Below are 23799 nucleotides of genomic sequence, written 5' to 3' on the forward strand. Positions count from 1 at the left end.
ATGCCGCAAACATTCTTAGAGCGAAACTTGAAACTAAAAAACGTAATATATTTCTAGCACTTAGTGTGGCATATTTATTGATTTATTTTCGAAACTAAGGAGCAATAAAGAAAGCTTTAACAATATTGTACACCATAGGGCCATTAAAAGAGGTCAATATGGTCTTATTTCTAAGAAATAAACGATTTAATTTTATGCTTTTTTGGGCTGATTAATATTTGAGGTGGTGGAGATTACCAATTGAGGAGCGTGCTTGCCGCAAAACAGATTTGGGTGGCGTTGATTACTATTTGAGGAACTCTGGACTCCCTCCCTCATCCAACCAATGATTAAATAAATTTTAAAATACAAATTTATACCATAATTTTAGTTACTTTCTTTTAGCACAAAACATTCACAATGTCAAATAATTAAAGTATAGAAAATAGAATATAAAGAGAGGAATTAAAAGAATCTCTCGGTATGAATATTTTCAGTCTCTTTCAGCCTGAAAGGGAGTTCAAAGTGTACAAATCATGTAAATGTTCACAAATTATATGCAGTAGAGTACATTAATACAGTATGTTCCCTAGACTATTCATTTCAATTTCGAAATTTTTTAAGCTGTTAAATAAACGTTATAATGAATTAGGTGAATAAAAACATCATTTGATTTATAGTTATAACGGAAAATCATCGTTTGTAAAGTGGAAGGCATAGAGTCTATGTGAAATGATCATTGGTCAATTATGAAACCAGCCTATTTCATTATTTGGTTTTCTTTTAACAATAATTTTAGATTTTCTATAAAATGACATTCCAGGGCCCAACAGGTTATATAGCATAAATATGTGAAGTACACCTGCAGTATGGAAACAGTACAACAAAATGGCCGTTTTACACTTTTTTCTAGTAAATTCCTCTCTATATATTCTATTCTCTATGAATTAAAGTCTTTGGCATACATAAACTATGTACTTTAGGGTTAGTTAAGGTTTAGACACTTTCTGGGCTGCACAAATTGCGGCAAGGACAGGCTAGGGGGCCGTGCGCTGCGGCTAGGACAGGCTAGGGAGCCGAGCGCCCGGCTAGAACTGGCTCTCTCTCTGTCTTATAATTCATTGCGGCATTCGCGAGTAACACAGATTGCATGGCCGTTGCCTCGGTGGTCGGTTTTCCAAGTTCGGAAAACAGGAATAATTATTCTTCGTAAAAAATGTTTTATTCAACAAATTTAAAAACAACTTTAAGCTCGATCTATATTCGCAGGAAAATATTTTGTGGAGTGTTAATTTTTTTCTACCACTTTTAAATCTTTATTAAAGAGGATCCTTGTACAAACAATCCATGCTGCATGATCTGCAGGCGTTAAACCCGTTAATTATTCCAATTGTATGCATCATGCATAAGTATTTTTGTTATTAATGTGTCCAGAACAATTCACTTTTATGATATAATAATAAATTTGTATAAATTTTAGGAAAGTTTTACTCCCGTTGATATATTAAAGACGACTAAAGAAAAGGCGACATTCGTTACCGTGGAAAGTAGGTGGTGTATTTTTCGACCTACACATATCCGCCATACTCCACTTGTGACCTTCGCCAAATCCGCTATACTACACATCCAACCTACTTAGCACGTGGTATTACAGCTGCTTTATGGACTTGTGGCCGCAGCGCCTGGCCCCCTAGCCTGTCCTAGCCGCAGCGCTCGGCCCAGAAATTGTCTTAACCTAACCCAACCCTCAAATAATACTAAAAATAAACAGCTGGCGTAGATCCGATATTGCAGTAGGACGGAAAGTTAGTAGGTCGGAAGTTCAGTAGGGGGGATGTTGCGTATAGACGATGTAACATTACCGCAAAATATCAATTGAACAATGAATGAATAATGATCGACTGAATTCTAATTTATTTGAATTAGTGGTGAAACAAGAAGTTACAAAGAGACGTAAAAATTGCGATTAAAACATATACTTTATAGTTTTTTTACAAGAAATTACAACGGATTTAGTAAAATCTAGATATTATGAGATTCTAACAAACCTTTATAAGTAATTGGAAGCGTCTCAATTGTGTGCCCATAGTTTCTTTTTTAGTCTCTGATTCGTGTGTAAAATAATTAATTAAAGAGTTTTCACGGAAATGACCAGTTTTCCGTCAGATTTTAGAACTTCATCACACGTAGTAGTCCAGAAGAAAATATTCATGTCTGGAGAAGCCACACGAGGGAGGGAAGGCAACCTCCCCTGCACAACTTCGGAACCTAATTCTACCTATATTTGCGGCAGTACGCATCCCCACAGGACTTCCAAACCTCCCCCAAACAGTCTTCCAGATGATTTTCCATTTATAATCGTCCATTTCTACTTAAAACAGGACTAATTCGATAATTTAAGCGCGGTAGTCAAAGTTTTCGTTTTTTCAAGCCAGATCTTTGATTGTAAAAAATATATATATATATATATATATTATGCAAATGTTAAGGATACTATAGATTGACTACCGTGCTGAAATTATCGAATTTATATAGTCCCGGTTTAAGTAGAAATTGACTATTATAAATGGAAAATCATTCTCGGAAGACTGTTTGGGGGAGGTTCAGAAGCCTTATATGGGGAAGAGCACTGCATGCAGCAAATAGGTAAAATTAGATTCGGATGCTGTGCGGGGGAGGTTGCCTTCCCTCCTTCACCACACAATAGGGTATCAGAGGGTTATTAGCAATATTGAGTTTACACCATAAACCTCTTAATCGAGTCAAATAAGGCCGGTCGCATGAGTAGTTTTTTAGAGAAGTCTCTATTCTCTAAGTCATCGTAATTTTATGTTTAAGTTCTGAAGTATGATGGAAAACTGGTAATTGTGTGAAAACTCTTAAAATGGGTATCTTATTGACAAATCAGAGCCCTAACCAATACTTGAGCTGGCGTGTGGCGCCCCTACACCTTTGATTAATGGTTGTTAGAATCTATTTATATATCTAGGTTATCCTGAATCACTTGTTAAGTATATATATTTTTTACCCCAAAATAGCTCAGCTCACTCACAAAGACGATATCTAAATATATTGCGGGTTTACAGGATCCATTCAAGGAACAGGAAAAGTAATTAAAAATTGAAATCATTATAAATCAATGCAAGCTATAACGATGCAATGTTTGTAAATGAAAAGATTACTAGAATATTTTCATTTTGTCCATTCTCACCATGAAACACAAAACAAATGCATTTTAAGAGGAGTATTGTGACAAAAACTAGTCACCACCCTTCCTGACCCCCTAAAATACCCCCACCGTTCACCACGTCCACCTCTTTGAATTATAAACTTAAAACTATTTTTTTTGTGAGCTATCATCCATTATTTCAGTTTACATGATCAGTTTTAATAATAAACTTATAAAAATGTTCTACCTATAAGCTTTATTCGTTTTCAAATTCTTATACAGTTTTACCCTAAATGAGCCATACATCGAAAGAATTTTTCAAATGTCGTCTTGACAATTTTTCAATGGGTTTTATACTACAGGGTGAATAGTTTTCAATGTCTTCTTCCATATCAAGTATTATATATTAAATACTTTGCAGCTTATTTTGCTAAAAAATCTTTTACTCAATTATAATTTGCTTTGAAATCAACTTTATTATAAAAAGACTAACAAGCCATGTTTTTATTATTCTCTTTGGTATTAAAGAACTTAACAAATTATGGAAGAAGACATTTAAAACTGTTCACCAACTGTCATGCTTCCTGGGACACTCTGTATTTTATGTAAATCTTAGTATTTGCAAAAATAAATAAAAATATATACGGGAACAGTTTTAAAGAGCTCCATATAATCATTTAATTAAAAAACTAAATATCCACAACATTCCATTATCAGATAGGGAAGAATACGAAATTTGATGAATTATTGCGATGCATGGCTTATTTAGGGTTTATCTGCAGTACCTTATAGAAAAAGTCAGTTTTAAGATAAATCTTCAAATAAACATAAGAAAAACAATATCAAAAGTAAAATATCATCAAAATTCAAAAACAATCTGAAGACAATCTCCCTCCCTGGAATCCACCGCTTTGTTCACAGCGTTTACCCAGTAACAGTCCTGATTTTACTCTCACCTCGCTATGTTCGTTAAATCCGTGAACACTCTCTTTCTATAGGTTAGATAAGAATAGAGCTGTACTCCAGCGACTCCAGCGTGTAGGTATAGTTGATAAGCATATTGACATAAACCTATATTCTATATATATATATAAACATATATATTTAAAGAATAGATATATATATATAGTCATTTATTGCAGTTCTTCATTGTTCATTCAGATAGTTACATTCGTTACATACATAGGTTAATTAATCTTACACATGGTTAAACTATATACACAGTACATGTATATACTCCAATACATAGATAATACTTAGCTCCGTATATCCGTATATATTTGGTTTTAAAATATAGATATTTCCCTGTAAATGTACAATTAACCCAAAGCTGAAGCTACACGCGCGCGCAATTTCAAGTGATTAAAATGCTCGATTTACAACGGTACCCTTGAAACCTTCATCTTATAAAAAGAATTTATAAGATACTGTCGTTTTTCTGACAGTAAAAGTGTTAAATTCTTATAATTTATCCATTTCTTCTTCTAAGCAAGAAATGCGCAAGTCGCTTTCGCAGATATTGGTGCCCGTACCGTTGTAAATCGTTATGTTTGGATGATGGAGTGCATGGAGGGACACTTTAAGTAAACACTGTTGATTAAATTATGTTTAATTCGCACTAATTTTGATCTAATTATCGTTTATCCCTTTTAAAAGAAAACTGGAATGATTGACACAGTACAATGAAATAATGTGGAAAAGACGACAACTTACATTCAAGGACACTAGTTACCTGATTATAATAATAATACTTTTCACAACAGGTTCAGATTTATTTTCTAATTTCATATTTCAAAATCAAATAAATGTTATAAGAAATAATGTATTCAGAATACTGTTTCCGGCTATGTGTTCTGTATTCTGTATTCCGTACTGTGTGTATTGTATCATGTATTCTGTATTATTTAATATGTATTTTGTTTTAGTACTCTGCAACCTATATTCTGTAGTGTCTATTATTATTCTGACTCTGAGCTCTGTATTCTATTTCCTGCTTAATGATGTATTAATTCCGTATATCGTTTATTGTATTTTGTACTTTGATTTCTGTTTTCAGAGCTGAAAACTTTAAAATGGCGGATATCGAGATCAATCTCCTCTTTTTCTCAATCTCCAGATTAAATATGGCTTGTTCTCCTCTTGTTATTAATCTCCAGATTAATGAACCGATAGAGATTAAGGATATTCCATTCTAAAGTTTTCAGCTCTGCACTCTTAACCCTGTATCCTGTATCCTATATCTTATTTCCTGTATCATGTATCCTGTTTCCTGTATTCTTTATCATGTATATTGTATATAGTATCCTGTATCCTGTATCCTGTATCCTATATTCTGTATCCTGTATCTTGTATCCTGTATCCTGTATCCTGTATCCTGTATCCTGTATCCTGTATCCTGTATCCTGTATCCTGTATCTTGTATCCTGTATCCTGTATCCTGTATCCTGTATCCTGTATCCTGTATCCTGTATTCTGTGTCATATATCCTGTATCCTGTATCCTATATTCTGTGCCCTGTATCCTGTATCCTATATCCTGTATCCTGTATCCTGTATCCTGTATCCTATATTCTGTATCCTGTATCCTGTATCCTGTATCCTGTATCCTGTATCCTGTATCCTGTATCCTGTATCCTGTATCCTGTATCCTGTATCCTGTATCCTGTATCCTGTATTCTGTATCCTATATCCTGTATCCTATATCCTGTATCCTGTATCCTGTATCCTGTATCCTGTATCCTGTATCCTGTATCCTTTATCCTGTATCCTTTATCCTGTATCCTATATTCTGTATCCTGTATCCTATATCCTGTGTCCTGTATCCTGTATCCTATATTCTGTATCCTGTATCCTGTGTCCTGTATCATGTATCCTATATCCTGTATCCTTTATTCTGTATCCTGTATCCTGTATCCTGTATCCTGAATCCAATATTCTGTATCCTGTATCCTATATCCTGTATCCTGTATCCTGTATCCTATATCCTGTATCCTGTATCCTGTATCCTGTATCCTGTATCCTGTAGCTTGTATCCTGTATCCTGTATCCTCCTGTATCCTATATCCTGTATCCTGTATCATGTATCATGTATCCTGTATCCTGTAGCTTGTATCCTGTATCCTGTATCCTCCATGTATCCTATATCCTGTATCCTGTATCATATGTCTTATTCAGTAAAAGAATAAATTGAGAAGGACTGTTATATGGGGAAAGTCTGTTATTGGAATTCTGATTGATTGATTATACTTGAAGCCGGGGCTGGATTTAAATTGATATTTTTTTTCAGTTCTGTACCTCAAGTGCACGGAGATTAGGTAAGGGTCGGGCAGAGGAAAGGTTGGACATATTTACCGTTATTTTTCACCCTAAAAATTGGTTTTGGTCAAGTTTGTTTTTGATGAGAACATTTTCGGCAGGTTTGAGAAAAAAATCTTTTTTGTGCATTTTATATTTTTTCAGAAAATTGTGCACATTCCCGGAGTTTACGGAATTTTCCTATGGTGTATAGATTATAAGCATGTTCTTTTCTGTAAAAAAGAATTTTAGTTTATTTAAATTAAATCACTATAAGAAAATTCTGAAAAAATATCAGTTATCATTTATTCAATTTCATAAATGTCTCTTTTAGTTTGTTGTTCATTAACTACTAGCTTGGGAACCCAGCTTTGCTTGGAAACTTAATAGCTAATCATTTCTTTTGAGATTGAAAGTTAAAGATTACAAAAGGTTTTGCAATTATTGCAAAGAGATGTTCTCACACAATAGTTTTCTTTAAGCTTGGAAACTAATCTTCTTGTATAAAAGTCAACTCACTCAACTTAAAACTTTAAAACCAAGCTCAGAACACTCCCATAGTTCTTCCTAGTTCCGGCCCTATACAAATTTGAGGCAAATCGATCCAGGGGCTCCTGAGTTATGATCTGACAATCAAACATTAGACAGACAGAGCAATTACTAAAGATAACACGTTCAAAAAGTTTAATTTTGTTTAACAACTTCAGTATCTCTGACCAAAACATCGTTTATAGGGAGAAGCTACCCTGCTCCTTAGCTTTCCCTCTAGTCCAGCTACACCTGGCCGGTCAACCTGTACCTGAACTACTACCTAGAGAACTACCTATCTGGATGGTGGAAACTAGTGGTAACTTAACTAATATTATTAATGGCATAAACGCAACTTTCCGATGTTTAAATGCGTTCTAACCAATCTTTTAACCAAAGGTATAGAGTTATTGCAACATACTCAATTTTTCTAATCCATATATCTTTTCAACCTGATGGTGTAAACCTTTGATATATCAAACTTAGACTTTTTGATCTAACATAATTCATAGTTTGAAACAACAAAGGTCTGCGACATTAGGTTTCAAAGATACATCAGAGAATGTGGTAAAGACTTCATATCGTTAAAAAAGGGTCATTGTCGAGAAAACAATGTATTTGCAACAATTAAACTTTGCACTGTCCCTTTATATTATATTATGATAATAATGGCTTCGTTAAAAATGTAATTCACATGACAGAAAAAAATCTATCGTGTCATGCATATAACTAAGCACAATTATTGAACATAGTTAGTTGTAATGCGCAATCTGCTAATAGTCAACAAATTCTAATTTCAAATTTTAGAATCGATCAATCTTATTATTTTCAGTGTCAAGCCATGGTCAATGTCAATCTAGTCAAAATATGGATATTTTCAAATCTGTTCTAAACAGATATCGAAGTTTAGACTAATTGAAACTGGACAATATTTAAAGAAGAGACCATTCATTATTAATGGAACAAGGAAACCTTAAAATTCATCACAATTATATATACGCACTACCCAAATCAAGCGGCATCGGGAAAATTAAAAACATATACAGGGTGAGTCATAAGAATATTGTCAACCATTAACATTAAGACCCCCCCCCCCCGCAGTTTATGTAATGTCGTCTTCAACTTAAATGCTCCTCTCAGAGACAAGAATCCAAACCAAACAATTTCAGCCCGCTTTTCTTCTTTGTTCTCCGATAACGGAGTATAAACGTTTATCAATTGTGAACCATTTCAAAGTTAAACAAAAACATTTCTATTTAAAGAATTAGTGACTTTCATCAACATTTAATTGTTAATCTTTTCAGAAGTTTTAATGTATAAAAAGCGTCTTTGGACTTTTCGACAGATAACCCCCGAATAGGAAAATAGATCGTAAGAATCTTTTCATTATAAATTTGTAAACCCTGTAATAATTATTTATCATTATTCATTTCATTATTTTTTTAGGAAATAAAGAGTTTTCTGCATTAGCGATTTTGATTTGTGGGTTATACCTTGTCTATCTGTTCATCGTCAGAATCTTGTGCCTTAGCGACAACAAATATATATTCTGGGCATACTGGACTAACCAGAGTGAGCAGCATTTGGTTTCCTCAATTTGAAATCAAATGTGTTTTGGTCTATAATTCAACAATCTTTTACCTTACGGATTTGTTTATTTTATACTTTTTCATTCAAATGTATATGCCGACAAAAAAGTATGTAAGAAAGAAGGCTAAAAAAATGATGTCTAAAGGGTCAAATTGTGATCGAAAGCAACAGCTTTCTAATATATTGACAGAACCGTTAAATCCACGTGCTAGGGTGAGACACAAAAACAGGATTAGCTTTGGTTTACACACTTTATTTTTGCTGTATTCATGTTTTAAATTGAAAAATATGAAAAAGCATTCCACAAAATGTAACAATATTATTTTGTTTAAAAAATAAAATATTTTCTAAAATTAATCTTTTCTTCAAAAACCATAATTAAACAAAATATAACAACATTACACAGAAATACATATTTTCTAAAACTAATCGTCTCTTTAGAAACAAACTAGACCTTGGTTATTTTATTCAATTTAGAAGTTTTATAAATATCTATTATTACCGCGAAAAAATAGTTTTGACAATCACCAAACCTTACAAAGATCAGAAATCTTATATGTTTTGAATCCGAATTTCTGTTATTAAAAAGCTATTTAGAGTATCTAACCAACGAAATGTGCTTTTCTTATACTTGTGCGTAACATCAAAACTATAGGAGCTCCGAGGTCACACACTCGTTCCTTCCTCTTCTGTTTAGTGAAGCGTGGTTCAATTCTATTGCAACCTATTTATTTTAAATTATTTAATTTCTTTAAATATCTGAATTTATAAAGTTATCTAACCAAATAGATGTGAACACAAGTTTTCTTTTATAACAGGGGCGGATACAGGATTTAAGTGAGGGGGGGGGCAAGATTTTTTAGGAACAAAAAAATTAATAATTAGGAACAAAAAATCGTGCCGCAGGCGAAATTTTTTTTTGACTTAAAAGACTCAAAAAGAGTCAAAATTAATGACTAAAGACTAAAAAAATAGATTTTTAACTTTAAGGAACAAAATTAACGAATTAGAACAGGAATTTAGGAACAATTAAAAGATTGTTCAGGAATTAGGAACAAAATTAAAGGATTCGGACAGGGATTTAGGAACAATAAAAAGATTGTTCAGGAATTAGGAACAAAAATATTGGATTAGGACAGGGATTTAGGTTGGGTCGGACACAGTATTAGGAACAGGAACAATAATAGGATCATTAGCAATTTAAAAACAAAAAGAAATTACTAGTTATACTTAAATGCATCAAAATTAGGACCAATATTACAATTTTGATAAATGAGTATTGATTAAGGATCATTACTAGATATGAACAATATTATAACTTAAGTCTAGTTTCTTACAAATTTCTAATTCTAATTTTATCGTTAACAATAACATTTACTTGTTGTCGGTGATTTTTAAATTAAACTGAAGAAAAGAAAGTCAAGATTTCCATAAAATAAAAAAAGCTTGAAATTGAAAAACACATACGATTTATAAAATTGGGAACATTTTTTGCCTCGAAATCTGTCAGGGGGTGGCGAATGTCCCCCCGCCACCACCCTGTATCCGCCCCTGTTTTATAAAAACACATTTTTACAAATTAAGACGAGATTAGATGAGAAGAAGTGGGGGGGGGGGGGTTAGCCTCTGATTCTATTTCCTTCTTATCCTTAACCTCATTGCTTTTAACATAGAATTAACCGATAAAACCGATATTGAAGTGTCAGAACTCAACAGCAGAGGAGCCAATCTCTTAGCTTGCTATACTCCAGATCAAGGTTGTAAAATAAGGTTAGTTCCAATATACGGAAAATGTCGTCTCCTAAGATAGATAGATAAAAATATCATATGACGTCCATGATTATAGAGGCGAGAGTGACGTCATATGAGGTTTTTATATCTTAGGAGACGACATTTTCCGTACATTGGATCGCATCGAGAATACCCAAACTTCCTATAAAACCTTGCTCCAGATATACAATATATACAAAGATAAAACATTTTAAATTTAAATATATTTAATATTAGTTTGAGAAACCAGTGTTGTCCATGGGATACTCATATTTACTCCTGCCGTTTACCCGCTCATTGTTCGTAAATTACGATTTCCTTGTAAAAGTGGACACACTCATCTTAAAATCGCAAAACCAAACTAAGACCGTTTCCGTGGTTCTCCCGAGTTCCCCAATCATAATTTGAGTTCATGAGTTATAAATACAAACAGAGATTACATCTTTATATATAAGATTTGTTGAAATAAAACTTTTTCAAAATGGAAATGTATTGAGTAGATTATGATTATGTGATATCATTCTGAAGTTTTATTTTTGATAGCATAATTTCATTCTCGTTTTTCAGGGTTTAAAACATGCAGGATAAAGCTCAGTTTTCTAACTTTGTATATAAAGAGCCAATTTGAAATTATGTCGCATTTGTGAATATGGTCGCATTCACACTGAATCTGGTCTACTACGCTAAAATCATTTAAATACAATTTAGTACCATTAATTAATAGGTTAATTTACAAATAATTCAATTTATTTATGAAAAATCAATCGATCTACAGTGGAAATACATTGTTATTTACTGGGATATACCAAAATACACTTTTTGCAGTGGAGTCGGCTCTAAAGTCTCCAAAAATACAATTGTTCAAAAATTTTAAAAATAACTATGCACTAGTATGCAGCCACATATATACATTTATTTATATGGATAGAATTAACCAGACTGTGTACATACATATCTATATATATGTACAGGGTTACCCACTAATTATGGAACTTTAATGACCACCTAAAACTCTACTCAATTACCACAAATTATGAAACTTTAATGACCACCTAAAACTATGTGACGATCTGAAGGTTGACTTACGTTTTATACCTGCCAGTGCATACCCTGCATAAATTCCATAGATTCTTTTCTAACTCTAAATCTTTTTGAGTAACCCTGTAAAGTTAGGAAGTAAGTTAGGAAGTAAGTTAGGAAGTAAGTTAGGAAGTAAGTTAGGAAGTAAGTTAGGAAGTAAGTTAGGAAGTAAGTTAGGAAGTAAGTTAGGAAGTAAGTTTTTTGTGTTGTATTTTCTATTTTCAGTTGTTTAGTACATAAAAAGAGAAGATTATCCGCGGACAAAGAATACAAAAATTACATTTACTTTTAATCAAAAAAAATTGTTGTGCTATTATCAACTTTTTAAAATTTACAAAAAGCTGGGAAAAAATCAAACATTTTTGTGAATCTAAAATTGCGAAAAAAAATCTTTAAAAAAATCATCACTTTAATTAAGAATATTTTTACTTTAGAATCAATTTTTACGCCTTAATTTTTATTGATCCATTTTAAGAAGGGCTTCTAAAGGACTGTTTACGTAGAAAAACATTCTCAAAGGAATTGAGTCTTTGTAACAAATTCTGATTTTCTAATACCCATATTTTTTCCACCTGATTGTGTAAACCTTTGATATTTCAAACTTAGATTCTTTAATCTCACAGAATTCATAGTTTGAAATACCTAAGGTTTAAGGCATTGGGTTGCGAAAATATAGTCATTAGAAAATCTTAATTTGTGACAAAGACTCAATTCCTTTCAACTAATTTCTTATAGAACACAAGTCATCCAAGGTATCGTTTATTAGGTAAAAACATATGTTTCATAAAGGACAGTGCATGGTTTAAAAAAAAAAATTACCGCCGAGCTGTTTATTGTTTCAACTGATTTCAAAAAGAAAATTGAAGAAAAAATATATTATTTTGGACTGGGCAAGATTTGTGCTAATTTTGTCTTCAGATTACTCAAGCTTCAACATTTATGAAAAATTTTAGTTTAAAAAGAAACCTTAGACTATATAATAGCAATTATGATTTAAAAAATTACAAAACTCTATTAATATGTTTTTTTTATTTAGAAAAACTATTAATTTTAAATAAATTTACAACATAAAATAACTAAAATATAGAGCTTTCTATTGACAATTACCTTGATTTAAAAAATTGAACGAAAATTGTTCCCTCAGTATCCATGCAATGTTTTTTGGGACACCCTGTATGTATGAGCGTATAGAGCTTATTTAAATAGATTACAAATCTTTTATAAGATTTATGATAATTGCGTGCTTACTTTTATTACTTAAGGTCGCGTGAAGTTGACCGGAAGGGAGTTGTGTGCACTGGAGAGCGCTGCGCTTCATAATCCAAACCAAATTATTTATTTTCTTCTCACGAACCCCAGGTAGAAAATAAGAAAATATATATGCACTAAAGAAATTGTCAATTTTGTTTTAATATAATTTAATTGTTTTGTTTTCTTCAGGTTCTAATCTTAGTTTTCAATCAATTTAAATATAGGATTTCTTGGAAACACAACATGCAAGGTCCGAAGCTTCCAAGGTTTAATTGCTTTGAAATGTTTAAAAATGCGGACCAATAGAGTCAGAGTAATGGAACATCTTATTCTCAAAAAAAATTAATAATAGTTTTCCTGTTTGAGACAAATCTGTATGAATTTCGAATTGTTTAGACTTGAAGATCTGCCTTGGAATCTAGAATATCCAAATATTCATTTTCGTTACCTACATCTGGACAACTTTTTCCATGAAACACCCCTTGGTAATTTTAGCTTTTTATTAAACACTCCTTGCTAACCTAACCTTATCCATGAAACACCCCTTGGTAATTCAAGCTTTTTACTAAACACTCCTTGCTAACCTCTAACCTTATCCATGAAACACCCCCTAAAATGTAAACCTTCTTCCCGATCCCTTTCTTCGTAAGTTATAGCTAGTTTTTATGAAACATTTCTTGGTATAGTTAACCTTAATCATGAAACACCCTTTTACAATTTGGCCTTTTTCAATCTTATATTTTTAATGACACCCTTCTTGGTATTCTAACCATATGATCAAACCCTAGCTTGTAAAACATCTTTTAATTCCATACTATTTGGAAATATAATTTTGGTGCACCTTATTTTTTAATAAGCATTGCATATTTCACAATTGCATATTTCACAATTGCATATTCCACAATTGCATATTTTTTGGTATCTTGGAAATTGTTCGGAGTACTATTTATAATTGGTTACTAAACAAACTTTTTAGAAGACAATTTTAGCTGGCTAAACTTTTTGATTTCAACCCCCTAAATCAAAATGAATTTTCAAGGAAATTAAACTTGTTTTACTCATAAAGGACTACATAGTACATATAACCATAAATGACTGCATATAACCATAAGTGACTACATATAATCATAAATGACTACATATAACAATAATTGACTAGATATAACCATAAATGACTTCATATAACCATAAGTGACTACATATAACCATAAATGATTACATATTATCATAAATGACTACATATAATCATAAATGACTATATGTAACCATAAATGACTACTTACAACCATAAATGACTACATATAACCATAAATGACTACAAATAATCATAAATGACTACATATAACCATAACTGACTACATATAACCATAAATGACTACACATAACCATAAATGACTGCATATAACCATAAATGAATTGATTATAAAAATAAATTGGAAACATATATTAATTATACAGGAAATATTTGGAAATCTGGACAATTGAGGTCCAGCAACTGGCCGGTCAGTCACCTTAGTGACTTAGTCAGGTAAATAAATCGAGATTTTGAAGGGGTGCGGGGGGGGAGACTGGTAAAAGAAGTTGAACTTGGCACTCTCCTCCTTATTCCCCTTCCATTCCACATCTATGATCTAGACTTATTAGTGAAATAAGCAGATATTCCTTACCCAAAAGGCGACTAATAGGAATGATCCTATTAGATATTTTGGGGAGGGAATGCCTGCTTATTTCACTCCTCTCGTTAACAACATTTTTTTACCCCAAACCTAGAATTGACAACCCACCCATGATCACTTTCCACCTTAACATTTCTAGGCCCAAACCTGAAACTATTGTATTGGATACACTTAATCCTGATTTCTGAATCTTGGTATCCACTGTCGAAACTTTTGATTTCAAGCTTAATCCTCTCTTTTGGATTTCCCGACGTACTGCATTGCAAAAAATGAATTGTCATTTAATACGCGCGGAAAATTTCAAAATTTCTTGGCTTCTGATTGGCTTTTTGAATTCTGCAATCAACACTCTGATTGGTTGATTTTTATACAATTTCTAGGATATATACTAAAAATAAATTAATCTTGAGATTAAAAAAAAGAAGAGATCGTGCATTGATCTCTATATCCACAATTCTAAAGTTTTCAGCACAGATCATGTAAAACAAAGTTTTTTTTACTTTATGTACTTTGAAGAAAAAGTTGTTTAAGCTTGAAATTTATCTCTAAATCTTTTTCTAATCAACCCCATCAAATAAAAATTGTAAATCAGTCCTCCGTATTGTAAAGCTAATGTATTTGCAGGTATCTACTCCTTTATGAATATGGAGGAACCTACCTAGATACAGACGTAATTTCTTTAAGAAATCTACCAAACTTTACTAACTTTGCCGGTATAGAGTATTCCAAGACAGGAACAATTGGAGCAGGGGCTCTCAGGTAATTAATTCGATTATTAAATATCAATTATATTTAAAAACTCTATTTTCTAATTTAGAATACATATTTCAAGATTAATCAGCTATATTTCCTAGTTTAGAATACATATTTCAAGATTAATCAGCTATATTTCCTAGTTTAGAATACATATTTCGAGATTAAGCATCTATATTTCCTAGTTTAGAATACATATTTCGAGATTAAGCATCTTTATTTTCTAGTTTAGAATACATATTTTGAGATTAAGCATCTTTATTTTCTAGTTTAAAATACATATTTCAAGATTAATCAGCTATATTTCCTAGTTTAGAATACATATTTCAAGATTAATAAGTTATATTTCCTTGTTTAAGATACATATTTCAAGATTGATCAGCTATATATCCTAGTTTAGCATACATATTTCAAGATTAATCAGCTATATTTCCTAGTTTAGAATACATATTTCAAGATTAATCACATAAATTTCCTAGTTTAGAATACATATTTCAAGATAAATCAGCTACATTTCCTAGTTTATACTACATATTTCAAGATTAATCAGTCATACTTCCTAGCTTAGAATACATATTTCAAGATTAATCAGCTACATTTCCTAGTTTATAATACATATTTCAAGATTAATCAGCTATATTTCTTAGTTTAGAATACATACTTTAAGATTAATCTGTCATATTTCCTGGCTTAGAATACATATTTTAAGATAAATCAGCTAAATTTCCTTGTTAAGAATACATATTTCAACATTAATCAGCTATATTTCCTAGTTTAGAATACATATTTCGAGATTAAGCATCTATATTTCCTAGTTTAGAATACATATTTCGAGATTAAGCATCTTTATTTTCTAGTTTAGAATACATATTTCAAGATTAATCAGCTATATTTCCTAATTTACAATATTTCAGATTTTATAAACAGCATCCAGTTATTCAAAATATAGTTCACAGACTTGAAAAAGGTGAATCCAATTTTTTTAAATACTCTTTAAGCGCGAGGAACAACGTTTGCCATATTATTTCATTTTAAAACACAGTGTCCGGCATGTTTCTTAAAAAAGAAATTATATTCCGAAAGGAGAAGGGCGACAGTTCTTTCATTTTTTTTGACTTTTCTTAGATTGTCCTTAGATCCCTAAATATATTGCTTAAACATCTTTTGAACTAAAAGAGGTTCTAACCATGTGCTGTTTAAACATTGCATTGCTAAATCAATATACATTTTTCTTACAAAAAAAGGAATACAATTATTTTAGGCCCTTGTTTGAATGCTTTCCTTAATAATGGATAAAATTTTTAAGAATATGATGGAACAAATTGGGGTTGGAACGGTCCTGGAATACTTACTCAGGTTCTCAAGGATACATGCAGATTACAGGTAGAGATCAGGTTCTCAAGGATACATGCAGATTACAGGTAGAGATCAGGTTCTCAAGGATACATGCAGATTACAGGTAGAGATCAGGTTCTCAAGGATACATGTAGAATGCAGGTAGAGATCATGTTCCTAAGGATACTTCTGATACAGGTAGAGTCCAGGTTCTCAAGGATACTGCTGATGCAGGTAGAGACCAGGTTCTCAAGGATACAGGTGGAGACCAGGTTCTCAAGGATACTGATGATACAGGTAGACACCAGGTTCTCAAGGATACAGGTGGAGACCAGGTTCTCAAGAATACAGGTAGAGACTAGGTTCTCAAGAATGCAGGTAGAGACCTGAGCTGAAAACTTTAGAATGGTGGATATCAAGATTAATGCTTGATCCACTCTTTTTCTTAATCCCTAGATTAAATAATGCTTGTTCGCCTCTTCTTATTAATCTCCAGATTAATTAACCGATCGGGATTAAGGATATTCCATTCTAAAGTTTTCAGCTCAGGTTCTCAAGGACACAGGTAGAGACCAGGTTCTCAAGGATACAGGTAGAGCGCAGGTTCTCATGAGGATACAGGCGGAGACCAGGTTCCCAAGGATACAGGATACAAGTAGAGGTCAGGTTCTTAAGGATACAGGATAAATGTATAGACCAGGTTCTTGAGGATACAGGATACAAGTAGAGATCAGGTTCTCAAGGATACAGGGATACAGGTAGAGATCAGGTTCTTTAGGATACATGATACAATTAAAGATCGGGTTATAGAATACAAGATACTGGTAGAGATCAGGTTCTCAAGGAAATAAGATACACGTAAAGATCGGGTTTTCAAGGATACAGAATACAGTTAAAAATTAGGCTATAGGATACAGGATCAGGTTATCAGAAATGCAGGATACAGTCAAAAATCAGGTTCTCATAGATACAGGATACAGGATAATGTTTTTAACGATTCAGAATACAGCTCGAGATTAGATTATAGGATATACGGAATACTGGAAGAGATCAGGTTCTTAAAGATACAGCCGGATACAGAAAGTTTCCAAAGATACAGGATATAGAGTTAAAGATACAGGATACAGGCAGAAATCAGGTTCTGAATGTTACGTGCAGTTATTATTAGCCCCCTTTAATAGTGGTATATTAAATACTTCAGGATATAAGTTGGCCGGAAACCTGCTCCGGAATCCAAATTCTCAAACAGGAAGTTTTCTACGCGGTTAATTGGCGGGAGGTCTGTATGCTAATCATATTTTCTAAATCCTTAAAGAAATTGTGTGTTTGTTGCAATCTTTGATTTCTTATCCTTATGTCTTTGTAACCCGATGTTTTAGACCTTACAAACTGTACACAGTCAGGTTGCAAATCTTATTACGGGATTAGAAGATTGAATTTTGTGGCAAAATCTCAATTCCTTTGTGATAATTCTTTTTGCTTTTTTGTTGAATTGATGAAAGGGGAAAATTTCAGGAAGAAAATATACAGGTTGATATGTATTTCCACGGAGAGAGAGGAGACTTGGAGAAAAGATTGAGGTTAAGATTTTAATTTTATCATAATATTATTCTGCACAGACTAAATTCACATGGCTACATGTCAATAAAAAGAATAAATTTTAAATATCTTAAATATGTATCTATTGCACTTCGTACACTAAAACCGTGGAATGAGAAGACGAAATTCAAGCAATCTCATGTTTATTGTATGTTTTCATTAAGTAAGCATTTTTATCACAAGATTTAACATCAAATTACTAATTGAAATTGGGTTGTATACTACAAAAAAAGCTTTTTTATGTTCATTGGACTATTTAAAATCAGATATTCTAATCTAAAATTTGAATCTAAAAGTCGTCCTCTTGTTCCACATTTTTAAGAGCCAGACTTTTATTACTATTAAATTTTTAAAAAAAGGAAAAAAACATTTAAAAAAATATAAAAATGTCAGGTCCAGCATAGCAACACATATCTGGGGAAAGAAAACTTCATCTAGAAATCTCACAGAGGAGTCTCCATTGTACAGAGTAATGCAAGAAAACTGTCCTTTCTCATCCAAACTTCTTCTGTAATATATCTACTTAATAAATTATTACTTATTAGAGTTCTGAATTAATGGATAGTGCTTGAAAAACTTGAAGTGATATTTCAAAACGGAAAAAATGCCAATTTTATCAAAGGAACTTTTGCACGCTTACACAGTTTGTTTTTAATCTTTGTGAAGAAACAATCTCAAGAACTGACGAGGGTCAACCCAGACCGAAATATATTTTCAATAAATGTGGAACTAACATCTACTTTTTTACTCTACAGAGGTTTGGTCCATCACCATCACCGAATTTTAAATCTCTGTAACCTTTGAGAACATTTTTAAATTTGAGGATAATTTTTGATCTTTGATCCCTAAACCAAATTTATCCATGCAGAGATAGGAACGTGTGTGTCAATATTGTTACACAAAAGAATAATAGCACAAAATGTTGATATATTAATATAAAAAACATGTGCTTAAGCAAACATATACTTTTATTTGTGCTCAGAATACACTCTCAAGAATCCTTTGCTTCCTGTAGGAGTGACAGTGTGAAAAGTGGTTTCCACTTTCCGCCCGGGAAAAAAAAATAAAAAGTTTATCAACATTTAGACAAGTAAGTGTAGCCACAGGTAAAATTTAAACAAAATCCATTGTTAAAAATCAAAGAAAAAGGACTAGAAGTTTCACCAACCCCCCCCCCCCCCCTCTATGTCCTAAATTTTTTAAATGGGGGAGGATGTCCCACCAAATTTCCAGGGAGGGGGACGTCCCCCCTCCTCCCCCTTATATAAGCCGTCTCTGCCTGTAGGCTCTGGTCAAGTATACGGAGGATTGAGGGAGTGCCTTTCGCTAATTCCAGAGATTTATTGGTCTTCGTTCAGCCTCATTTATTCTTCTTCTTTTACTATAGACGAGGGGAGAAGATTTTATATTCTTTATGACGTCAAAGTATCACTGCAGCTAGGGAGTAATATAGGATACTTTGCTACAGGGAGACTTAATAAAAATTAATTTGACTTTACAACAATATATTCATTTTCTTTAAAAAGATTTTTAAAAGAATATCACGAAACGAAATGGCCGATTACAGTCCAGAGAACATTTATTATTATAATTCATATTATTCCCGTGTATGATCTTTAAGTCTAAGTAAAGTATGCAATGATATTTCTATTTCCAAATATGTAAAAAATTTCATTGCTGTGAGTGTAACACATCCATTTCACTAGAAGGGGATCATTCATAATCATTTGGCGTACCGTCCCGGTTTCCCTTACATATTAATTGTACTCTGTCTGGTTTTAAGTCAACCTGAAATTAACCGGAGTTTACAGTGGTGACGCCTGTTACATACCAAAAAACTAAAATGTTCAAATATGATCCAAAAATGAATAATGTATTTTATATTATGTATACTAAAAATAGGACACTCTAATATTAGCTGGTGCAACATTTATCAATAATCAGCAACAGGGGACAAACTTATGAGGAAGCACCATTGAGGATGAATTCCTGCATGAGGAAGCACTAATAAACGTGCATTATTTCATGAGGAAGCATTAATTAGGATGAATTATTGCATGAGGAAGCACTAGTAAAGGTGCATTATTGTATGAGGAAGCACTATTAAGGGTGCATATTGCATGAGGAAGCACTAATAAGTATGCATTATTGAATGAGGAAGCACAAATGAGGATGCATTTTTGCATGAGGAAGTACTAATGAGGATGCATTATTACATGAGGAAGCACTAATTAGGAAGAGTTATTGCATGAGGAAGCACTAATGAGGATGCATTATTGAATGAGGAAGCACTAATAAGGATACATTATATCATGAGATAACACTAATGAGGGTGCAGTATTGCATGAGGGAGCACTAATGAGGATGCATTATTAAATGAGGAAGCACTAATTAGGAAGAGTTACTGCATGAGGAAGCACTAATGAGGATGCATTATTGAATGAGGAAGCACTAATGAGGATGCATTATTACATGAGGAAGCACTAATTAGGAAGAGTTGGATTATTACATGAGGAAGCACTAGTAAAGGTGAATTATTGCATGAGGAAGCACTATTAAGGGTGCATTATTGCATGAGGAAGCACTAATAAGTATGCATTATTGAATGAGGAAGCACAAATTAGGAAGAGTTGCATTATTGCATGAGGAAGCACAAATGAAGAAACACTTATATAAATGAAGACATACATTAAGGGGGCACTGCAGTTTCTGTTAATAACACTATTAAAGAAACCAATTGAAGATACAGAAATGTGTGACATACAGGGTGTCCCAAAAAACATGGGAATTCAGTGACGAATTCGATATCGTCTTTGTGAATAATTCTTTTATTTAGTATAGTGATACCTACTGAGAAAGCTGTAATCTGTAAGAGTTTCGTCTGCTATGTTTACATTTTGTTTGTTTATGTTTTGACTGCAACCGGTTGTACTTATGTAAAACAAGAAAATTACAGTATACAAACAGATTAAACTTGTCCATATTCACTGTTCATCTTGCGGAGACATTATAGACACATCTTTTCAGTCTTTTACCCTTTTCATTAAATAAACTCTAGCAGACATAACAATATTATGGCTTTTGAAATTAGGTATTACAATGCTAATTCATAACAAAGACGATATCGAATTCGTCACTGAATTCCCATGTTTTTTGGGACACCCTGTACTTACAAACATACATCGCAGGCTTTGTACGCGTAATTTCAAGTGTCCAGCTCTATGCAATTATAGCAATGCCCGATTTACAATGGTATACCCTTAAACATTTATCTGATCAATAATGTGGAAAATATTGTCGTTTTTCTAGGTTTGAAGGTGTTTATTTTTGATAATTTATGTATGTTTTCTTGCAGTAGAAATGCACAATTCACTTTTGTAGAGAAACCATAATTGTAAATAATTAGTTTTCAAAATTATAAACATTGATTTCTAAATCATAATTTTTCAGACAAAGCTTTTACTAGGGTACACGTGTAAATAAGCTATTGCCAGCTATTTTACTAGGGTACACGGGTAAATAAGCTATTGCCAGCTATTTTACTAGGGTACACGTGTAAATAAGCTAATGCCAGCTTGGCATGTAGGGTCACATAAAATTACACTTACAGTCCCTTTAAACTAAAGAATTCGTATAATTATGTAAAGTTTTGACTGTTTGATGTCGCGGAACTAGAACTTATATATTTTCACAATTCTCTGTTGAGTTCAGTATTCTAGACACGTTCCTACCATGGGAGAAAAACAAGCCAGTTAAACCGTTTCCCTCTCTTTTCCCTGTCCCTCGCTTACAGGGAGATCCAATAAACATCAGTTAAACCGTTTCCCTCTCTTTTCCCTGCCCCTCGCTTACAGGGAGATCCAATAAACATCAGTTAAACCGTTTTCCTCTCATTTCCTTGTCCCTTGCTTACAGGGAGATCCTATAAACACCGGTTAAACCATTTTCCTCTCTTTTCCCTCGCTTACAGGGAGATCCAATAAACATCAGTTAAACCGTTTTCCTCTCATTTCCTTGTCCCTTGCTTACAGGGAGATCCTATAAACACCGGTTAAACCATTTTCCTCTCTTTTCCCTGTCCCTCGCTTACAGGGAGATCTAATAAACATCAGTTAAACCGTTTCCCTCTCTTTTCCCTGTCCTTCGCTTACAGGGAGATCCAATAAACGTCAGTTAAACCGTTTCCCTCTCTTTTCCCTGTCCCTCGCTTACAGGGAGATCCAATAAACATCAGTTAAACCGTTTCCCTCTCTTTTCCCTGTCCCTCGCTTACAGGGAGATCCAATAAACATCAGTTAAACCGTTTTCCTCACTTTTCCCTGCCCCTCGCTTACAGGGAGATCCAATAAACATCAGTTAAACCGTTTTCCTCTCATTTCCTTGTCCCTTGCTTACAGTGAGATCCTATAAACACCATTTAAACCGTTTCCCTCTCTTTTCCCTGTCCCTCGCTAACAGGGAGATCCAATAAACATCAGTTAAACCGTTTCCCTCTCTATTCCCTGTCCCTCGCTTACAGGGAGATCCAATAAACATCAGTTAAACCGTTTTCCTCTCTTTTCCCTGTCCCTCGCTTACAGGGAGATCTAATAAACATCAGTTAACCCGTTTTCCTCTCTTTTCCCTGGCCCTTCGCTTACAGGGAGATCCTATAAACATCAGTTTAGCCGTTTCCATCTCTTTTCCCTGTCCCTCGCTTACAGGGAGATCCAATAAACATCAGTTAAACCGTTTCCATCTCTTTTCCCTGTCCCTCGCTTACAGGGAGATCCTTAAACCGTTTCCATCTCTTTTCCCTGTCCCTCGCTTACAGGGAGATCCTATAAACATCAGTTAAACCGTTTCCATCTCTTTTCCCTGTCCCTCGCTTACAGGGAGATCCTATAAACATCAGTTTAACCGTTTTCCTCTCTTTTCCCTGTCCCTCGCTTACAGGGGGTCTAATAAACATCAGTTAAAAGCTAAGTGATGTTTATTAGATTTGCTAAATTTGTTAAAGCTTTTGGTTTCAAAAAAAATTAACCTTTCTTAAAGCTTTACAATCAATAAAAACAATATATATAAAGTAGTAATCTCTGTTTGTTTTTTGTACATCCAAGCAAAGCTTTGTTTCCAAGCAATTCTTACTTTATAAACTGCAGTTTTTGGGTATCAATAGCAAACTCCATTAAATCCCATTTACCTTCAACACTCTACCGATATCAATAAGAAAGGTATTTGTTGAATCAGACAAGCTTTTTAATGACTTTACCACTGATTGTTCATATCAGAATTGTCTCCTAAATTAATATCCCATCCTTCCATCCGAACTTTTTAAACTTGCCCGTTGTTATTATTATTATTATCCTATCCTTCCATCCGAACTTTTTAAACTTGCCCGTTGTTATTTTTATTATTATCCTATCCTTCCATCCTAACTTTTTAAACTTGCCCGTTGTTATTATTATTATTATCTTATTCTTCCATCCTAACTTTTTAAACTTGCCCGTTGTTATTATTATTATTATCTTAACCTTCCATCCTAACTTTTAAAACTTGCCCGTTGTTATTATTATTATTATTATCCTATCCTTCCATCCTAACTTTTTAAACTTGTCCGTCCCTGCCTTATAACTTTTCCTCTCTCAGGTTTATCATTGATTTCCTCACGCCTTTAAAGGAATTGAGTCTTTGTCACAAACTATGATTTTCTAATCTCTATATCTTTGTAATCCAATGCCGTAGACCTTTGATATTTCAAACTATGAATTCTGTTAGATGAAAAAATCTAACTTTG

General features: G+C 33.1%; 1 protein-coding gene across 3 annotated transcripts; it reads left to right on the forward strand.

Annotated features, from left to right (window-relative positions):
* The first annotated feature begins 3983 nt into the window (after positions 1-3983).
* Positions 3984-18569, forward strand: LOC111696522 (lactosylceramide 4-alpha-galactosyltransferase). Of its 3 annotated transcripts, none has more exons than XM_023466139.1 (12): positions 3984-4190; positions 6434-6461; positions 7176-7288; positions 12672-12768; positions 13057-13145; positions 14119-14188; positions 14961-15095; positions 16004-16056; positions 16396-16472; positions 17626-17703; positions 17940-18004; positions 18417-18569. In XM_023466139.1, the coding sequence occupies exons 3-12, from the start codon at positions 7273-7275 to the stop codon at positions 18535-18537; spliced, it is 801 nt and encodes a 266-aa protein (XP_023321907.1). In that variant the 5' UTR covers positions 3984-4190; positions 6434-6461; positions 7176-7272; the 3' UTR covers positions 18538-18569. The 3 variants fall into 3 exon arrangements, with proteins under 3 accessions (XP_023321907.1, XP_023321905.1, XP_023321906.1); XM_023466137.1 differs by lacking the exon at positions 3984-4190 and adding an exon at positions 4690-4911; XM_023466138.1 differs by lacking the exon at positions 3984-4190 and adding an exon at positions 4691-4911 and having other exon boundaries at positions 17955-18004.
* Positions 18570-23799: the final 5230 nt, after the last annotated feature.

The sequence above is a fragment of the Eurytemora carolleeae genome, unplaced genomic scaffold, assembly GCF_000591075.1.
Source record: "Eurytemora carolleeae unplaced genomic scaffold, Eaff_2.0 scaffold211, whole genome shotgun sequence".
In the NCBI taxonomy this organism is placed as follows: domain Eukaryota; kingdom Metazoa; phylum Arthropoda; class Copepoda; order Calanoida; family Temoridae; genus Eurytemora; species Eurytemora carolleeae.